The sequence below is a fragment of the Atractosteus spatula genome, chromosome 28, assembly GCF_055471065.1.
Source record: "Atractosteus spatula isolate fAtrSpa1 chromosome 28, fAtrSpa1.hap1, whole genome shotgun sequence".
NCBI classification, from domain to species: Eukaryota; Metazoa; Chordata; class Actinopteri; order Semionotiformes; family Lepisosteidae; genus Atractosteus; species Atractosteus spatula.
The window spans coordinates 6,418,153-6,432,559 of record NC_142733.1 but is presented as its reverse complement, the minus strand read 5'-3'; the positions used below and the strand labels follow the sequence as shown (position 1 = coordinate 6,432,559).

General features: G+C 43.0%; 1 protein-coding gene across 1 annotated transcript; it reads left to right on the top strand.

Moving 5' to 3' along the window:
* Positions 1–450: 450 nt before the first annotated feature.
* rad23ab (RAD23 homolog A, nucleotide excision repair protein b) lies at positions 451–14,228 on the top strand. The gene is made up of 10 exons (XM_088907468.1): positions 451–677; positions 4,355–4,436; positions 5,128–5,207; positions 5,653–5,945; positions 6,911–6,957; positions 7,181–7,308; positions 8,353–8,464; positions 8,659–8,804; positions 9,766–9,909; positions 10,502–14,228. Exons 1-10 carry the CDS (start codon positions 609–611, stop codon positions 10,613–10,615), a joined length of 1,215 nt encoding a protein of 404 aa, XP_088763594.1. The 5' UTR covers positions 451–608; the 3' UTR covers positions 10,616–14,228.
* The last annotated feature ends 179 nt before the right edge of the window (positions 14,229–14,407 follow it).

Here is a 14,407-nt window from a genome sequence, read left to right as displayed (position 1 = left end):
GCGGTGTAGCCACATTTACCGAGTTTAGCCCGAAAGGTTTAGGTGCCGAAGTCGGAACAGAGACCCCGTCAGCCCCTAGAAGTATCCTTGCTACTTGAATAAACAAAATCTCCTCCCCACTGTCGAGGAGAACCGCATTTAAAAAATAGATTAATATAAAAACTATTTGATCATCTATCAGTGAGAACAAAGCTTTTCGTATTGCATCGGATTATGACGCTGAACTAAACCCCAGCCCCACAGCGGAAAAAAAAGAAATTTAAATCTTTTAAAGTCCTAAAATATAAGGTGCAAATAGCCATTGTGAGCCGTGGTATGATCCGTGCAAAAAAAAGGACAGACAGTCTTTCATCTGTAGTCATTACCACCGCCGCTACAAGCCGTAAAGTGTAACTTGGGTTTGTAGCAGGGAGTCCGTCGTTGATTTAAGTGAGCTTTCCGTGGGAGTTCGTGTGTTGTCTTAGCCAGCAAGTAGATGGCGTCTGACTGCAGTTTCCATCCTTGACACTCAGAAAGCTGAGTCACAGAACTGGCAACCCTGGTAACGGCAACCGTGAAGGAGCTGGACAATTCGCGTTAACTTATCGATATTAACAACTGCTTGGAAGATGTTGACGATTACACTGAAAACTCTCCAGCAGCAAACCTTTAAGATAGAGATAGACCCGGAGCTGACGGTAGGTTCCAGGAACCCAGACCCAGGAAAATATGCTGGAGGCCGGGAGAATGCGCTGGGCAAAGCGGGGGGCTTGTTGAGGCCTAAACGTGAACAACATGTTGGTGTAATGTTCTTTAATGAATACGTTTTTCTTTTAAATGGCCAGAGGTACTGGCGACGATCAGACGTTTCCTGTCGGTTTGGTTTTAATGGGTACTTGCTTGCGATTTGTGCACGAATGACGGTGCAATATCTATGGAGCCTTATCCTGGCAATTTGGAGAAGTGCCTTTTTTTCCCCCTCTCCACCATCAAACTAAAAATACAAGCCTGTGCAACAGACCGAGGAAAACAAGCTTCTCGTGTGTTTTCAATATGTTTTTATTTTTCTTACATAAAACCCTGATCACATTTGCGGTCACGCAAATATCATAGTAGTGAAAATATCGTATTAGTGATTATTTGCGTTTACTGAATGGTAGACACGTATAAATATATTTATAGATAACAGATGTAGCCAAATAACTGTCGTTCCTGTTTGATTTGGGTCATAACTGTTAATATGTTGCTACTGTTACTCCAAACGCCCATAAAATGTAAATATAATGATCAAACCGCTGACGTGTTACATTATTTAAACCAACAAGCTGGTTTATAAACCTCACCCCTTTGTGCTGTGTTATTAAAATCACATAAAAACCTAAATGAAAAGCTGCTTCCCACTGTGTTACAGTAAGCTTAAGAAAGGGACGTGTCTTCAATGTAATGGGCTAAAAAAAATAAAAAACGTTCGAAAACGTGGTATAGATAAGCTATCGAAGATCTTTGTAAATAGTCACGGATTTGGGCAATGTTAAGAGTTTATCTCATGCGCGTGTGGATTACACTTTTAGAAGAAAAAATTGACCATTCTTTTTTTTAAAAATCCCTTTTACTTGCATTTCTAGGGATCTTTAATGCCTTTCTGCAATTTACCGCAGTTTTATGTGCTGTTCTGGTATCGCTTCAAAGAAATATCCAACAATGAAACTCCTAAAGACGCATACATTTCCGTTTTCCTCGCTCCTTATCGATGGCCTTTAATTACTGCAATCCAAAAACATTTTAATTGAGCGTCAAAAAAATAAACCCCTTTAAAAATCTGGGGGGGGCTTATTATGAAGCACCTTAAACAATTCTGGTGCTTTTTCTAAAGCAGGAGCGTTAATGGAACAAAACAGCTGTCGGTTATCTGTAGCTCCTTTCAGTCAGGCTGCTAGGCAGGCGTGAATTCGCAACAGCTGCACAATCCATCCCTTAGTCGAGTGTCCACTGCCTTCCCCATGTCCCATTCCCTGAGAGAGCTGGGTTTTGTGTTTTACTAAAACCCTCCCCTGAACACACACACACACACACACACACACACACACACGCTCACCCCAAAAAAGTAAAAGAGTAAAAATGTAACTAAACTGACATCAGGATTGCTCAGTGAACTGTTTCCTTTTTTGGGGACACTCCCCCTAGTCATAGGTTTTTACCCCCATGTAGTTATGTCTCAGTCACGTTGCCAGTCTGTTGTGTAATGTTATTGGCTAATGAGGTTTTTATATAATGCAGAGTAGTCATAGTTGAGCAGATGTGGTCTATGTTGTATAGTTTTTTTTTTTGGTCTCACATGGAAAGTAGTGGATAGTGTTCTACACTCTTCCGTTTGGTAATTGTAGTTTGCCTGTGATGTGGGTGTGTAGTGTGGTTAAGAAGATGTAAACGAGGTCTGTAATGTCGTTGAAATTCAGTAATGATATTAGTTCTATTATTGCGTCATAGTGATTCAAACTGTGATAGCTCCCAAGTGTTGTTTTCTCTTTTGTTTCAGACAATTTGGAGAGCTTAATAAAACTCTAAGCATAATATTAGGATATCCAGTTAAAAGAGTAGAATTTAAATCATGGGAGGTTATGTTAAAATTGGCTGTAAATGTCTGGAACAATGTACTTAGCCATTAATCCATGTGTTCATTTTATTTTGGACAGTCAAACCTATCTGCTTACCCTGGCTTCTTTCACGAAATGTCTCAATCAGATCATTAGATATATCACCTACTTCCAAACTACTGACCTCGCTACCAGATGGGTTAGATGGACCATATGGCCTTCTCTTCTTAGCAACTGTTCTTACATTCCTCCTTCAGGCACGGTCGAACGCATTGATGCAGACTGTGGTAGGAATGTAGCTCAGTTGGGTTTTCCTGGCACAAGCGTGTTGCCCAAATATTTTTTTGCGACTATGTATGACATTTACAGCCTGCAATTCTGCGCCGAGAATCTGGCTTTCACCCAGATCTCATTGGCAACAGACCACAATGCTCCATAACTACTCCGCCTGTAGTTATGTGTTTTGTTTTGAGTGGTGTCAACTGGTTGTTTCTTTGATTTCTGGTGTGAAAAGTATCAAGTATTGTAGGTTTTTTCCAGGGCTGACTTGGTGTTGCAGACGTTCTTTAAGAGATGATTGCAATTTCATGGGCCCCCTTGATATCTGTAAATAGAGGATAAGGTTAAGATGCTGGTGTTATAACTGACCGGTAGTGGCTGCAGGTCTCTTATATGGCTGCTGCTGCTGTTGTCACACTAGGATTTAGTTTGGACTTTATTTTTTTCTTTTTGCACAACAACATCAAATTGGAAATCTTCCAGATTCCTGTATTCAGTGTATTCCTATAGGGAGGTCAGTGGGAAAGCATGCAGTAGGTGCTGTACAGTATGGACTAATCTGAACCTTGGCTAATCAGAACCCTTAGGATGACCTTTGGGAAATCTGTCCAACTCCTGTAACATTTCTTGCCTGATACTGCAGCCCCTCCATGGGTTTCCAGACCAGTAACCTTCTTGCTCATTGAATTCAATCCATCTTTCTAATACCAAAACATATACAGGTGCAATCCATGCGTTCATTTTATTTTGGATAGTCAAACCTATCTGCTTGCTGTCAAATATGTCACTTCTTATGTTTAGAATGCAAATTGTCCCCTCTGCACCTTACAGTGTTTCTATGATTAATTCTGCCTTCTGAATGGTAAGACATATAAATATATAGATTGTAAAGCCAGATGTAGCCAAAGAACTACCGTTCCAGTTTGATTTGGGTCATAACTGTTAATATGTTGGTACTCGTACTCCAAACTCCCATAAGATGAAAACATAATGATCAAACCGCTAACGTGTTACATTATTTAAAGAAAACAAGCTGGTTTATAAACCTCACCACTTTGTGCTGTGTTACTGAAATCATATAAAAACCTAAATGAAAAGCTGCTTCCCACTCTCTGTGACAATAAGCTTAAGAAAGGGACATATCTTCAATGTAAAGCACTGAAAAAAAATTAAAACTTTTAAAACTTTGATATGTGTTCCTAAAATTTACCACAGTCTCTCTGTGCTGTCCTGGTATTGCTTCAAAGAAATATACAACAGTGAAACTTAAAAACTTTAAAAGTCCTCATTCTCAGTCGATTCTGATTACCTGCTGGATGACGTGGGGTGAACATGGACCAGTGCCTTGTTTTGGTGGTCAGGGCTCTGGACGTCTAACAGGAGGGTTGTGGGTGTCTAATCCTGAGTGGGGCATCTGAGTGAGGTCCTTCAACAAGTGAACAATAGTTTGCCATTTCCTTGTCGAGCTGCATTCTTCCTTTTTTCTCTCGTTTCCTTTTCAGGTCAAAACTCTGAAGGAGAAGATCGAGGCAGAGAAAGGAAGTGAATCTTATCCAGCCTCAGGGCAGAAGCTCATCTATGCAGGTGAAGCCCTGTCTTGAGGTGCCGGTCTGATAACCGCAGCCGGTAACCTGCAGTCCTTTCCTGGACCAGGATCTCATTCTTCTCATTCCCTCCAGTCCGGTTGTGACAGTCTGGTTCTTCCAGTGCTTCGGACCGCAGGAAACTGACATTGAAGAACTGGAATTGCGCAATGTGACAGAAACGGAGAGTTGTTGTTGCCTGGGGCCCTGTTCTCTTTCCTTGTAGTGGCAGGACTGTGCCCCCTGACACTGGCAAACTGGTTTTATCAATAAGCGTGTGACCGCTTTCACAGGGAACGTTTTTTGAAAAACTGCATTGTCAGAATCTTTGTTCCACGAAACGTTTTGCTGACATTTTTATTCAGCACGATTAGTGAACATTGGTGTTCATTTGAAAAATGCTTCCATTTGTTCAAGCAGCAGATTGATTTATGAATCTAGAATATTGGATTTTCACCAGTTAGGATTTTGCAGATGAGATGTTTTGGGGATCTACAGTATATAGCATACACACTTTATGGTGGGCTTCACATTACCAGTATAGATATTTGGTATCTAATTGTGTTCAGATCTATTAATGTATAATGTATGTGTTGCTTTATATAAGAAAAAAGGGGCAGGTAACAAAGCAACATTCTTTACTTGCTGTCTTATGAGTAATTATGAATGACATTTACATTTTTATATTACAGGTAAAATCTTAAATGATGACATACCTTTAAAAGACTACAAAATAGATGAGAAGAACTTCGTTGTGGTGATGGTGACGAAGGTAAGGCCATCATATGTTTTTGTTTTGAAGATTAAGATCACTTTATCGGCCATGTACAATTTCTTGTATGAGGAATTCGTCTTTTCTCATACCCCAGCTTGCTCCCCATGAGACACACAGACAGGGAGAGAGCCTGGGGTCAGAGTGCAGGCTCAGCCATTTATACGGCACCCCTGGAGCAGCTGGGGTTAAGGGCCTTGCTCGGGGGCCCAACGGAGTAGGATTCCTCTGCCGGCCGCTGGATACGAACCGGCAGCCTTCCAGCCACAGGCGTGGATCCTGAGCCACATTTGCTTTTATAAAAATAGGACCATTTTGTACCCACCCAATCTGGAATGGACAGGTGTTACTGTGCGTCTCGGCTTGCTGTCATGGCTCCTGAGCTGTGGTGGGGCTGTTTCTAACCTGGTCGTTCTCTCCTCCCTTTCTTCTTCACCCTGTCCAGCCCAAACCCGCCTGCCCCCCGCCGCCCCCCAGCCAAGCCCCTCCTGCCCCGGCTGTGGTCAGCATGCCGCCCCCTGCTCCCGCCCCCCCTGCGGTGACCCCTGCCCCCTCAGAGGAGTGCATCCCTCCGGAGGCCGAGCCCCCCGCCGCGCCCCCTTCCACCCCGGCCGCCACCGCGGAGACCGCTGAGGCGACGCCAGGGGTACCCAGCGCCCCGAGCGAGGGGAAACCCCAAGAGGAGCCCAAAGATCAACTGGCTGCTGCCCCGCCGCCACCTCCCCCCTCTTCCTCCAGGTACAGCAGTACAGTGGCTCGAGTCCAGGATATCCTGCCTGCATACAGAATCAAGTTCAGGTTCATTGTCATTATACTCACACACAGGTATATGGTATAACCAAATGCTATTTAGCTAGCTCTCAGACGGCAAGCAGTACAAAAAAAGAGAGAGAAGGTGTTGTGAGGGTTCAGATCAGTATGTTTACTGATCTGTGTGCTTCAGTATGTTTAACCCTTTCAGGGTTCCCACAGTCATGGAAATCCTGGGAAAATGACATTTCATTTTCCAGACCTGGATCAGTTTTGAAAAACGATCCAATATCCATTCGGTTTTGGGGAAAAGTCATGGAGTTTTTTTTAATTGACCCCAAATTATCGTGGCTGTGTCATGTCATTGTGTTCATAAGGTAGCACACTTTTAAAAAGAGGCGGCGGCGTTGCCGTTGCCGACATGATTCCTTATAGTGTCGCGTCGCACCCTCTCATGGGGAGTTTTATTGCGAGCCGTAAGCTAGCCTAGCCCCCCTGTCAAAATGCCGGGTAAACGTGTTTTGTGTGACCTCTGGCTATCAGATGAGAAATACAAGGTATGGCTCCAAAAAGATAAAGACCCAGGACGCGTGAGATGTCAGTTATGCAGGAAAAGAAGTTATGGAAAAGTCATGGACAAGTTTTGGAATTTTGTTGGTAAAAATGAGTGGGAACCCTGGGATTTGGTTTTGGTATCTTTATTATGTGTACAAAGGGAGATTTGGAAGGGTGTCTTTTTTGTACGTTTGAACTGTCCTTCAAAACTTTTGTTTAATCATTCGTTCAAAGAAATATATCGGTGCTGTTCTCCTTATTTTGATGGTGTCATGTAAGTCTTTGTACATTAACCTTTTATCTAGCGTAACAAGATGTGGCTCTTTTAACTTCTCTGAATAGCATGCGGTCTTTTATTGTTTGCTTCCTTGCTTAGTGGTTTTTTTTTCTTCCTGCAGCATCGCAGAAGATCTGAGCCTTTTAGAAGAAGCAGCCTCTATATTAGGTATGATATTAGCGTCACTGGTCCTAGTGTGGGATGCTGAAGTTTATAAACAGTGTGTGTATTTAAATCCAGTTTTTTTTTTTTAAATTCTGACTGTAATGCATTACTTTGTGTTGTATTTTATTCCAGTTCTCTTACCAATGTGTGTGAGTGCTGTCATGCAGTGCTGAGGCTGGGGTCGGGAGCTTTATCATTTTTGCTTTATTTCCTTATCTGTGTCCAGTCACAGGGCAAGCGTATGAGAATCTGGTGACGGAGATCATGTCTATGGGCTATGAGAGAGAGCAAGTTATAGCAGCACTAAGGGCAAGTTACAATAACCCTGACCGAGCGGTGGAGTATCTACTCACAGTAAGTGTCTCCCAATATAAAAAATAAAGGGTTACATAATAAGAGGAAACCTTTTGTTCTGCCTTGCTTTTGTGGGGTGCCAGTCGCTTATTAATTAAATGATCTTCTCCACCCAGTTTTCTGAAAGATCCTAGAGAATCTGTTTCAATAACTTGGGAGCTGGGAGGTTTGTACCAGTCACCTGCAACCCTTGGTGTAGTGTGCTACTGATTTTACTCCTAAATGCACTCCTTCTAAGTTTCCATGTGTATCCCTAGGTTCATGTTTAACAGTTGCTCTTGCGGTACTTTGGGGATTTTGGACACTAAAGATCATTAGTTCCTGTAGTCTGTATATATTTGTCTGGGAATTCCAGGAATTAACCTGTTGCCCTTATTTGAGCTGATTCTAGAGTAGAGGTATAGTCTTTGTAACAGAATGGTACACAGTACTCTTATTAACGCAAGGAACGTTACTTCTCCAGTAAGTAAGTAAGCCTACTTCTCCATCCAGAGTCAGAGTGAAAAACATAAAATTCCATATCCCCAGGAGTCTATAAACATTTAGCTGGGTTGTGCGAGCCAAGAGAAAATGAATTGGGGTACTGTCCTGGGTGAATGTGTGATTTATCACCTGTGAATAAAAAAAAGTACACTTTCATTCCACCCATTTTATTCATATTGTTATTCCGTCACAACAGGAAGGAAGCCCATAGGAAGTCAGTGCATTAACTGAACCATTACATGTTTGGGATCGGCTGATGTAAAAAGAATTTAACTCTTTAAAGGCATGAACTCAACACGTGTGCTCTGCCATCCTGTGCCGTTTTTAATCTCGTGGGGAGTCTCGCACAATTAACAGATTTGGAAACGAGGTCTGAAAACCACCTGCCGAGAAAAGGCTGCAATTCAGGTTGGGAAGAGGAACGAGTTCAGTCATGCGCTGCTGTTATTTTTCACACTGCTGCCCTGCTTATTTCCTCCATGCAATATTAAACACGGTGCGTTTACGAGTTACAGACGAGAGAGGAGAAGGGTTTGCATTGAGATCTTTTTAAATTCTCAGGGGATCCCTGCTGAACCAGACCTCCCACCCAGAGAGGTAGCCCGACCCCCTCCTGTGACGAACCCCGCCCCCCAGGCCACTGAGAGACCCCAGCCCGCCCCAGCTGCGAGTGGTGAGAGCCCTACAGATTTACTCTGTGGCTTAGGTAGTTTGCATTCATAACGAGAAGAAAAAATAACCTGGAGAAAAATGTGCAGTGGGAGGATCTCAAGTCTCGAATGCTGTCTTCTCGCTTGGGAAGAGAGGTGTCTGGGGTGCCTTGGCGCAGGGAGCTCATTCCCAGTTTGAACTTGTGGTTGAACACAGGCGCCGTGCCGTCGTCCGGGAACCCGCTGGAGTTCCTGAGGACTCAGCCCCAGTTCCAGCAGATGCGTCAGATCATCCAGCAGAACCCGGCTCTGCTGCCTGCACTCCTCCAGCAGCTGGGCAGGGACAACCCCCAGCTGCTCCAGGTCTGTACGGACAGGGTCCGACCCGCCCAAACGCACAATCTCACAGCGGTTCAGTTCAGTTTTATTTGTAGAGCGCTTTTTGCAATGGACATCGTCACAAAGCAGCTTTACGGATCTCCGGGCCTGATCCCCCAGTGAGCAAGCCTGAGGCAACAGTGGCAAGGAAAAACTCTTAGACCGAAGCAGAAAAGAACCTTGAGAGGAGCCAAAGCTCGAAAGGGGGAGCCTGTCCTCCTCGGGCCGGCACCGGGTTAAATGACAATGAACACATACGCGAGTCGTCTTTATTCTGTTACAGGCTGGGAAAAGCACAATCATGTAAGGTAATGTCCAACAGCATCCCAAATGTTCAATTGGTTCCCATCAGTTGAGATTTCTTTGGGAGGGGCTTTGTTGAGGATCGGCTGCTGATTTTGCGTCTAGTAAAAGGAGCTGGATTCTGGACCTGGGCCTCCCATCGGGAGAACCTCGGAATGGTTCCTAGCTTACAGCAGCACTGCCACTGGCACGAATAACAGAGGCAGCTACACCGCAGGCACAGGCCTTCTGCTCTGCTCCACAGAGAATTCTTCAAAACACTTGACACGCTGATGCTTTCAAGATCCAATTAAAACAAGTCCTTCAGCCAGGCTTGTAGCGGTTTGTCTAAAAGAGTGCAGAGCTCTTCTGAATTCTGGATGCAAGTGTGAATCGTTTCGTCCGACTTCTTAGGTGTGAATAGAAACGGCCCATTTACCAGGGTGATCCACTCCCTCAAACATACTTGACTGGCAACCAAACGGTTCCTGTTTAGAACAGATTGTGGGTTTTGAACCCCTTTGAAGAGCTCCTAGGGGAAAAGATTAGTTTGTTCTTCCTGCTAAGTTTTTTAGTCCAAGCTTTAGCTCGGGTTCACAGGAGCTATTATTTTTTGCCGACGTGCACTTAAAAGGTTTTGTGTTCGAAAACCTTTGCTTTACAGCAAATCACGCAGCACCAAGAGCGGTTTGTCCAAATGCTGAATGAGCCGCTGGGAGAAGTGGGAGGAGAAGGGGCCGAAGGTCAAGGGGCTCCACAGACGAACTACATCCAGGTCACGCCACAAGAAAAAGAGGCCATCGAAAGGGTGGGTGCCTCAATCGTGGTATATTAGTTCACCCCAAATTTATTGACAAAGTACATATTTCCTTCTTACTTACACCTTCATATTGATTTGATATGGTGACATTGGTGATGTACTGACTCCTCGTCATGGCTGCAGTTTCATCTGTACTTGTCAATTTACCTGTGTTCAGTGAAAATGTGCAGTACTGATGTTCATATTGGCTGGAGGCTGTAAATACGCCCATTTAAAAAGCAGCAGACCCAGGAAGCTAGCTCGGACTGTGTAACATCACTTTATTAACCCTTTACAATTTCTTGTATGAGGAATTTGTCTTTTCGCATACCCCAGCTTGCTCTCCATGAGACACACAGACAGGGAGAGAGCCTGGGGTCAGAGTGTAGGTTCTGCCATTGTATGGCGCCCCTGGAGCAGTTGGGGTGAAGGGCCTTGCTCAGGAGCCCAACGGAGTAGGATTCCTCTGCCGGCTGTGGGATTTGAACCGGCAACCTTCCAGCTACATGCGCAGATCCTGAGCCACAGAGCCACCGCTCCGCCCCTAGTACTGTACTGAGAGTACTGAGTGTACTGATTCCCGCTTCTCTTTTCGTTGCAGTTAAAAGCCCTGGGCTTTCCGGAGGGACTAGTAATTCAAGCCTATTTCGCGTGTGAGAAAAACGAAAATCTGGCGGCCAATTTCCTCCTGCAGCAGAATTTCGATGATGAGTAAAGAAGCACTGTGGACAGGGAGAAACGGGGGGGTGGTAACTGGGGGGGGGGGGGGCTGGGGGGGGAGATATCAGTGGGTGCCATGAGTGTGCGTGTGAGCCAGGAGGGATCAGAGCACCTCACCCGTCCTAGAGATGCTTTTCCTGAAGAGAGCCGTGATGTGAAGCACTCTTTAGTACAGCGCTTGTTCGCTGCCAGATGACCTGCGCTCCTCTGCGCACTCTGCCCACATCATTGCTGCTGCTCCTGCTGCTTCTGCTAGTTCAGTCTTTAGGAGTACAGAGCTGCAGTTTTCTTTTCCTTTATACAACTACGCCTTATTTATTTTTTTTAATTTTATTTTGCTCCCCAATCTACCCCCCCTCCACCTACCCACCCACCCCTAACGGGTCGCCTGGGGGAAGCAGGAAGCCATCTGACGAAACCGTGGGAAAACGACAATCAGATTCTCTCCAAAAGCACGGTCCCTTCTTGGCCATTAATTTATTATGGAGGCCACCAGCAGCTGCTTGGAGCTCCTCTTGTGTCACATTTAGTTTGCCTGTACCTTGCCAAGAATTACATTTTAATGCAATACCTCTGAACTGTATCATCAAAAAAGTCACATATCTTATAAAAAAAAAATCAAAGCTGGATGTAGTTATTTATTAGCATATCTATCCAACACAACGCTAGCAAATTAATTTTAAGCTCTGCTCAGTAACTGTACATATACCTCTTTCCTGTAAGTAAATGTGATAGAAATGGCAACATCACATTCTGAAGTGTTCCAGCCAGTACTGTTTAACAATAAATAACAAAGTGAAACATTTGATTATATTACGCTTGATCTCTTCTAAGGAAAAGCGTTGGCCTGTGAAACGGGATCCACTGGAGACTGGGATCGTAACTAGATCCACTACACCATTATGAAGCTGGCAAGTGTTGTGTTTTTCTTACGATTGGAGCACGGCCTGCTTGAGAATATCAGACGTGTTCCGATACCTGTTTTGCTCTTGACCAGTAAATTGACGTGTTTATTGCTTTAAAAAAAATGTCTGAGGATGTGTTAACAGAATTGTGCCCTTAAAAAAAGTTTTTGAAGTATAGGCTTATTTTCAAAAAGAAAATAACGTCTATCCCTCCAATTTTTGTGAAATGTGAAAACTGTAGGTGGTGTTTTAATAGCCTCCCAGTACAGTATTTGAAGATCTTGCTGCCAAATTATATCATGTTTGTGGATTTGTACAGAGTGTTTATATGAAGTGTATTTTTTTTATTCATATAAATAAAGCCAAAAGATAATACTTAGATTATATACTTTTTTCAGGTAGCTGTAATGAGGGAGAATTTTATAGTGGCAGCACTGTCCCACTCCTAGTCATTGAAATTCTGAGCCCCGCAACCTGGTTTCTAAACTAAAAAACAGACGTGTGCTGATTCAGAAACAATTGATAATCGCTTCATTGATAATAGCAGCTCAGATGGAGCGCAGTTCAGGAGCCGGCTCCATCTACGCTTGATCCAGGACATGGAGTGAGGATCACTGCACTGGGAACTAAATATACTGACATCTTCAGTGAAATTGCATAGATCAACGTCACTGTCTTAAACCACCGGGATGCTCTGATTTTTCTTATTCGGTGTTATTTTAGTTAGCTTAGTGGGCTTTTATTTTTTTCATCCGTTGATGTTTCTAAATTTCATTTGGACTTCCATCAATTCCGTACTAATCACAAGGCTTCAAAAATGATGCGTATGAAAAATCAGTAAGAATATTGACTCCGTTATCCTGCCACAATTGTTTCTTCCGATTGGTTTTTTTTGGAGGAAACTGGATGTTTCAGCATGATGGTGTAGCATTGATACCTTTCTCACTACTATGTTTGCAGTCAAACTTCCTTAAAAATCATACTGGAACTATAGATGTGTAGGAGATTTAGACTTTAATGTTAATCACAAGACTGATGATTCCAAAAATCGGTATGAAATTGAGTCAGTTATACTGCCACAAGGCTACTTCAGTATGACAGCTGTGTGGCTTAGTTCTGAATTGTACATGTCGGTTATAATGAAATTACCACCTCCAGGTTTGAAAATGTGCTTTGAAAGGGGGGTTTTGGTTGGCAAACCAATAAAATGGAAGATGTTTTGTTTCTTTCATTTTTAAAAGTATTAGCTGTGGACACGGGAGTCTGTTCCCTCCAAATGATCGGTATTCTAGTCGAATCTAAAAGTGACCTTTTCCTGTGTTTTTCTCAACACCGTCCTGTTTGAGAAAATATTTCACAAACCTTTAAAGTATGAAATGTTCCACAGTGGCGAAAACATTTACCTATTAATCAGTGTGAGATGTCTTGCTTCCCTGCAGCTTATAGACATGATTAACTTGAATTTCTATTAGTAACGACTTGGTCAGCATTGTGTATTTTGAGTTTGTTTTGTTTCATGTGTGCTCTGCTTGACTTTTTCTTCTTTAGATCATTTGCTATGAGAACTATTCCACGAAAAAACAACTTTTGAGATGTATACACAGTCACACTAAGCTTGTCTTCTGTCCTGTGATCATGCACAGATTAGTTTCTCTTCATGGGCTGATACAGTACATTTTCAGTTTGCTGTGCTTTTATAGAAAGACTCCAATACAGCTATCAAAAAATGCTCCTAGCAGAGTGTGCCACTAAAATGTTGATTACGTGAGGGAAACAAATTAGTGTAAAACAGCTTGAGGTGGAGGGTGGTAGCAAAACATAAAATCTATAAAACTGGGGGGGGACATATTTCAGTGTTACACCTTATAAGCAGTGTGCAATGGAGGCTTCAATTGTGTGACACTAAATAGTCTCCCTCTTGTTTTTATTAGCTACTAGTTTCAAAAAGTAGTTAGGATGTTTTTTTCTAATTTCAGCATCAGTGATAAACATTATATGATGTGCAGTGAGAAAGCAGTACATCTACATCAATTATTCCTGTATTCCCTAGTACTGCTTATTTAGCATTGAAATTGTAGCATTGAATTCCTTCCCAATTTCTAAAAAAAAAAAAAAGCACTTCACTTTAGGAAGTGCATGAGAGGTATGTGTATGGTTCGCTATTTCTGCAGCGTTAATTCAAGTGAATTAGAAGAATTTATAGTGGAAAGAAATGCAGAGATGCAAAACTTGTTGGCCGAAGCACAAAGTGCATTGAAATAGAATAAGAGCAGCTTTCTCCTTGACTGTAACGAATGACTCGGTTTTTCTTTTCTTGTGTTGCTGTCATGATAATGTGTGATCAACGCTGAACCTTCCTGTTTAAAGAGATGGCACTTTAACTGCGAGAATGTTGCCCTGAGAGATGGGAGAGGTGCATGTGTTTTTTTTTAAGTTACCTAGTGCCCTGTTGGACCTTCGGCATGCTGTAGAACTCATTTATGTATCGCAGTGGTGGTGATTTTTCTCTTTGACTTCCTGGGTATTTCTCTGTTTGAAGTTTCTGATTTTATTTCAGTTTTTTTTTTTGCCTTTCTGGGGGAGGGGAAAAGAAAAATTTTAGCCTTAACTGCATTACTTCCTGAAGGCTCAGTTTGCTGAATGGTTCTGGGATTCATCGATTTCAGCATTATGTAAAAAATAAATAGCTTTTACAAAGCTTTACAACAGAGTCTTTCTGTCTGTTCTTTATGCATCCCCTTATTGCACAGTACTGGGTGGGGCTACATCTCCCTGACGATTGGTGGTTAAACCTCAAGATGTACATTAACCCCTAAATGTGCCGCAAAAACCCCTCACATTACCAGGTCTCATTCCTTCACGGACAGGAGGTTAAGCGTGCA

Bases quoted from the DNA above. Each gene is read 5' to 3' on its own strand.
- rad23ab (XM_088907468.1), top strand. From the start codon at position 609: ATGTTGACGATTACACTGAAAACTCTCCAGCAGCAAACCTTTAAGATA. The intron at 8,465-8,658 runs GTGAGAGCCCTA...GGTTGAACACAG, and splicing joins GCCCGCCCCAGCTGCGAGTG to GCGCCGTGCCGTCGTCCGGG. The intron at 9,910-10,501 runs GTGGGTGCCTCA...TTTTCGTTGCAG, and splicing joins AAAAAGAGGCCATCGAAAGG to TTAAAAGCCCTGGGCTTTCC.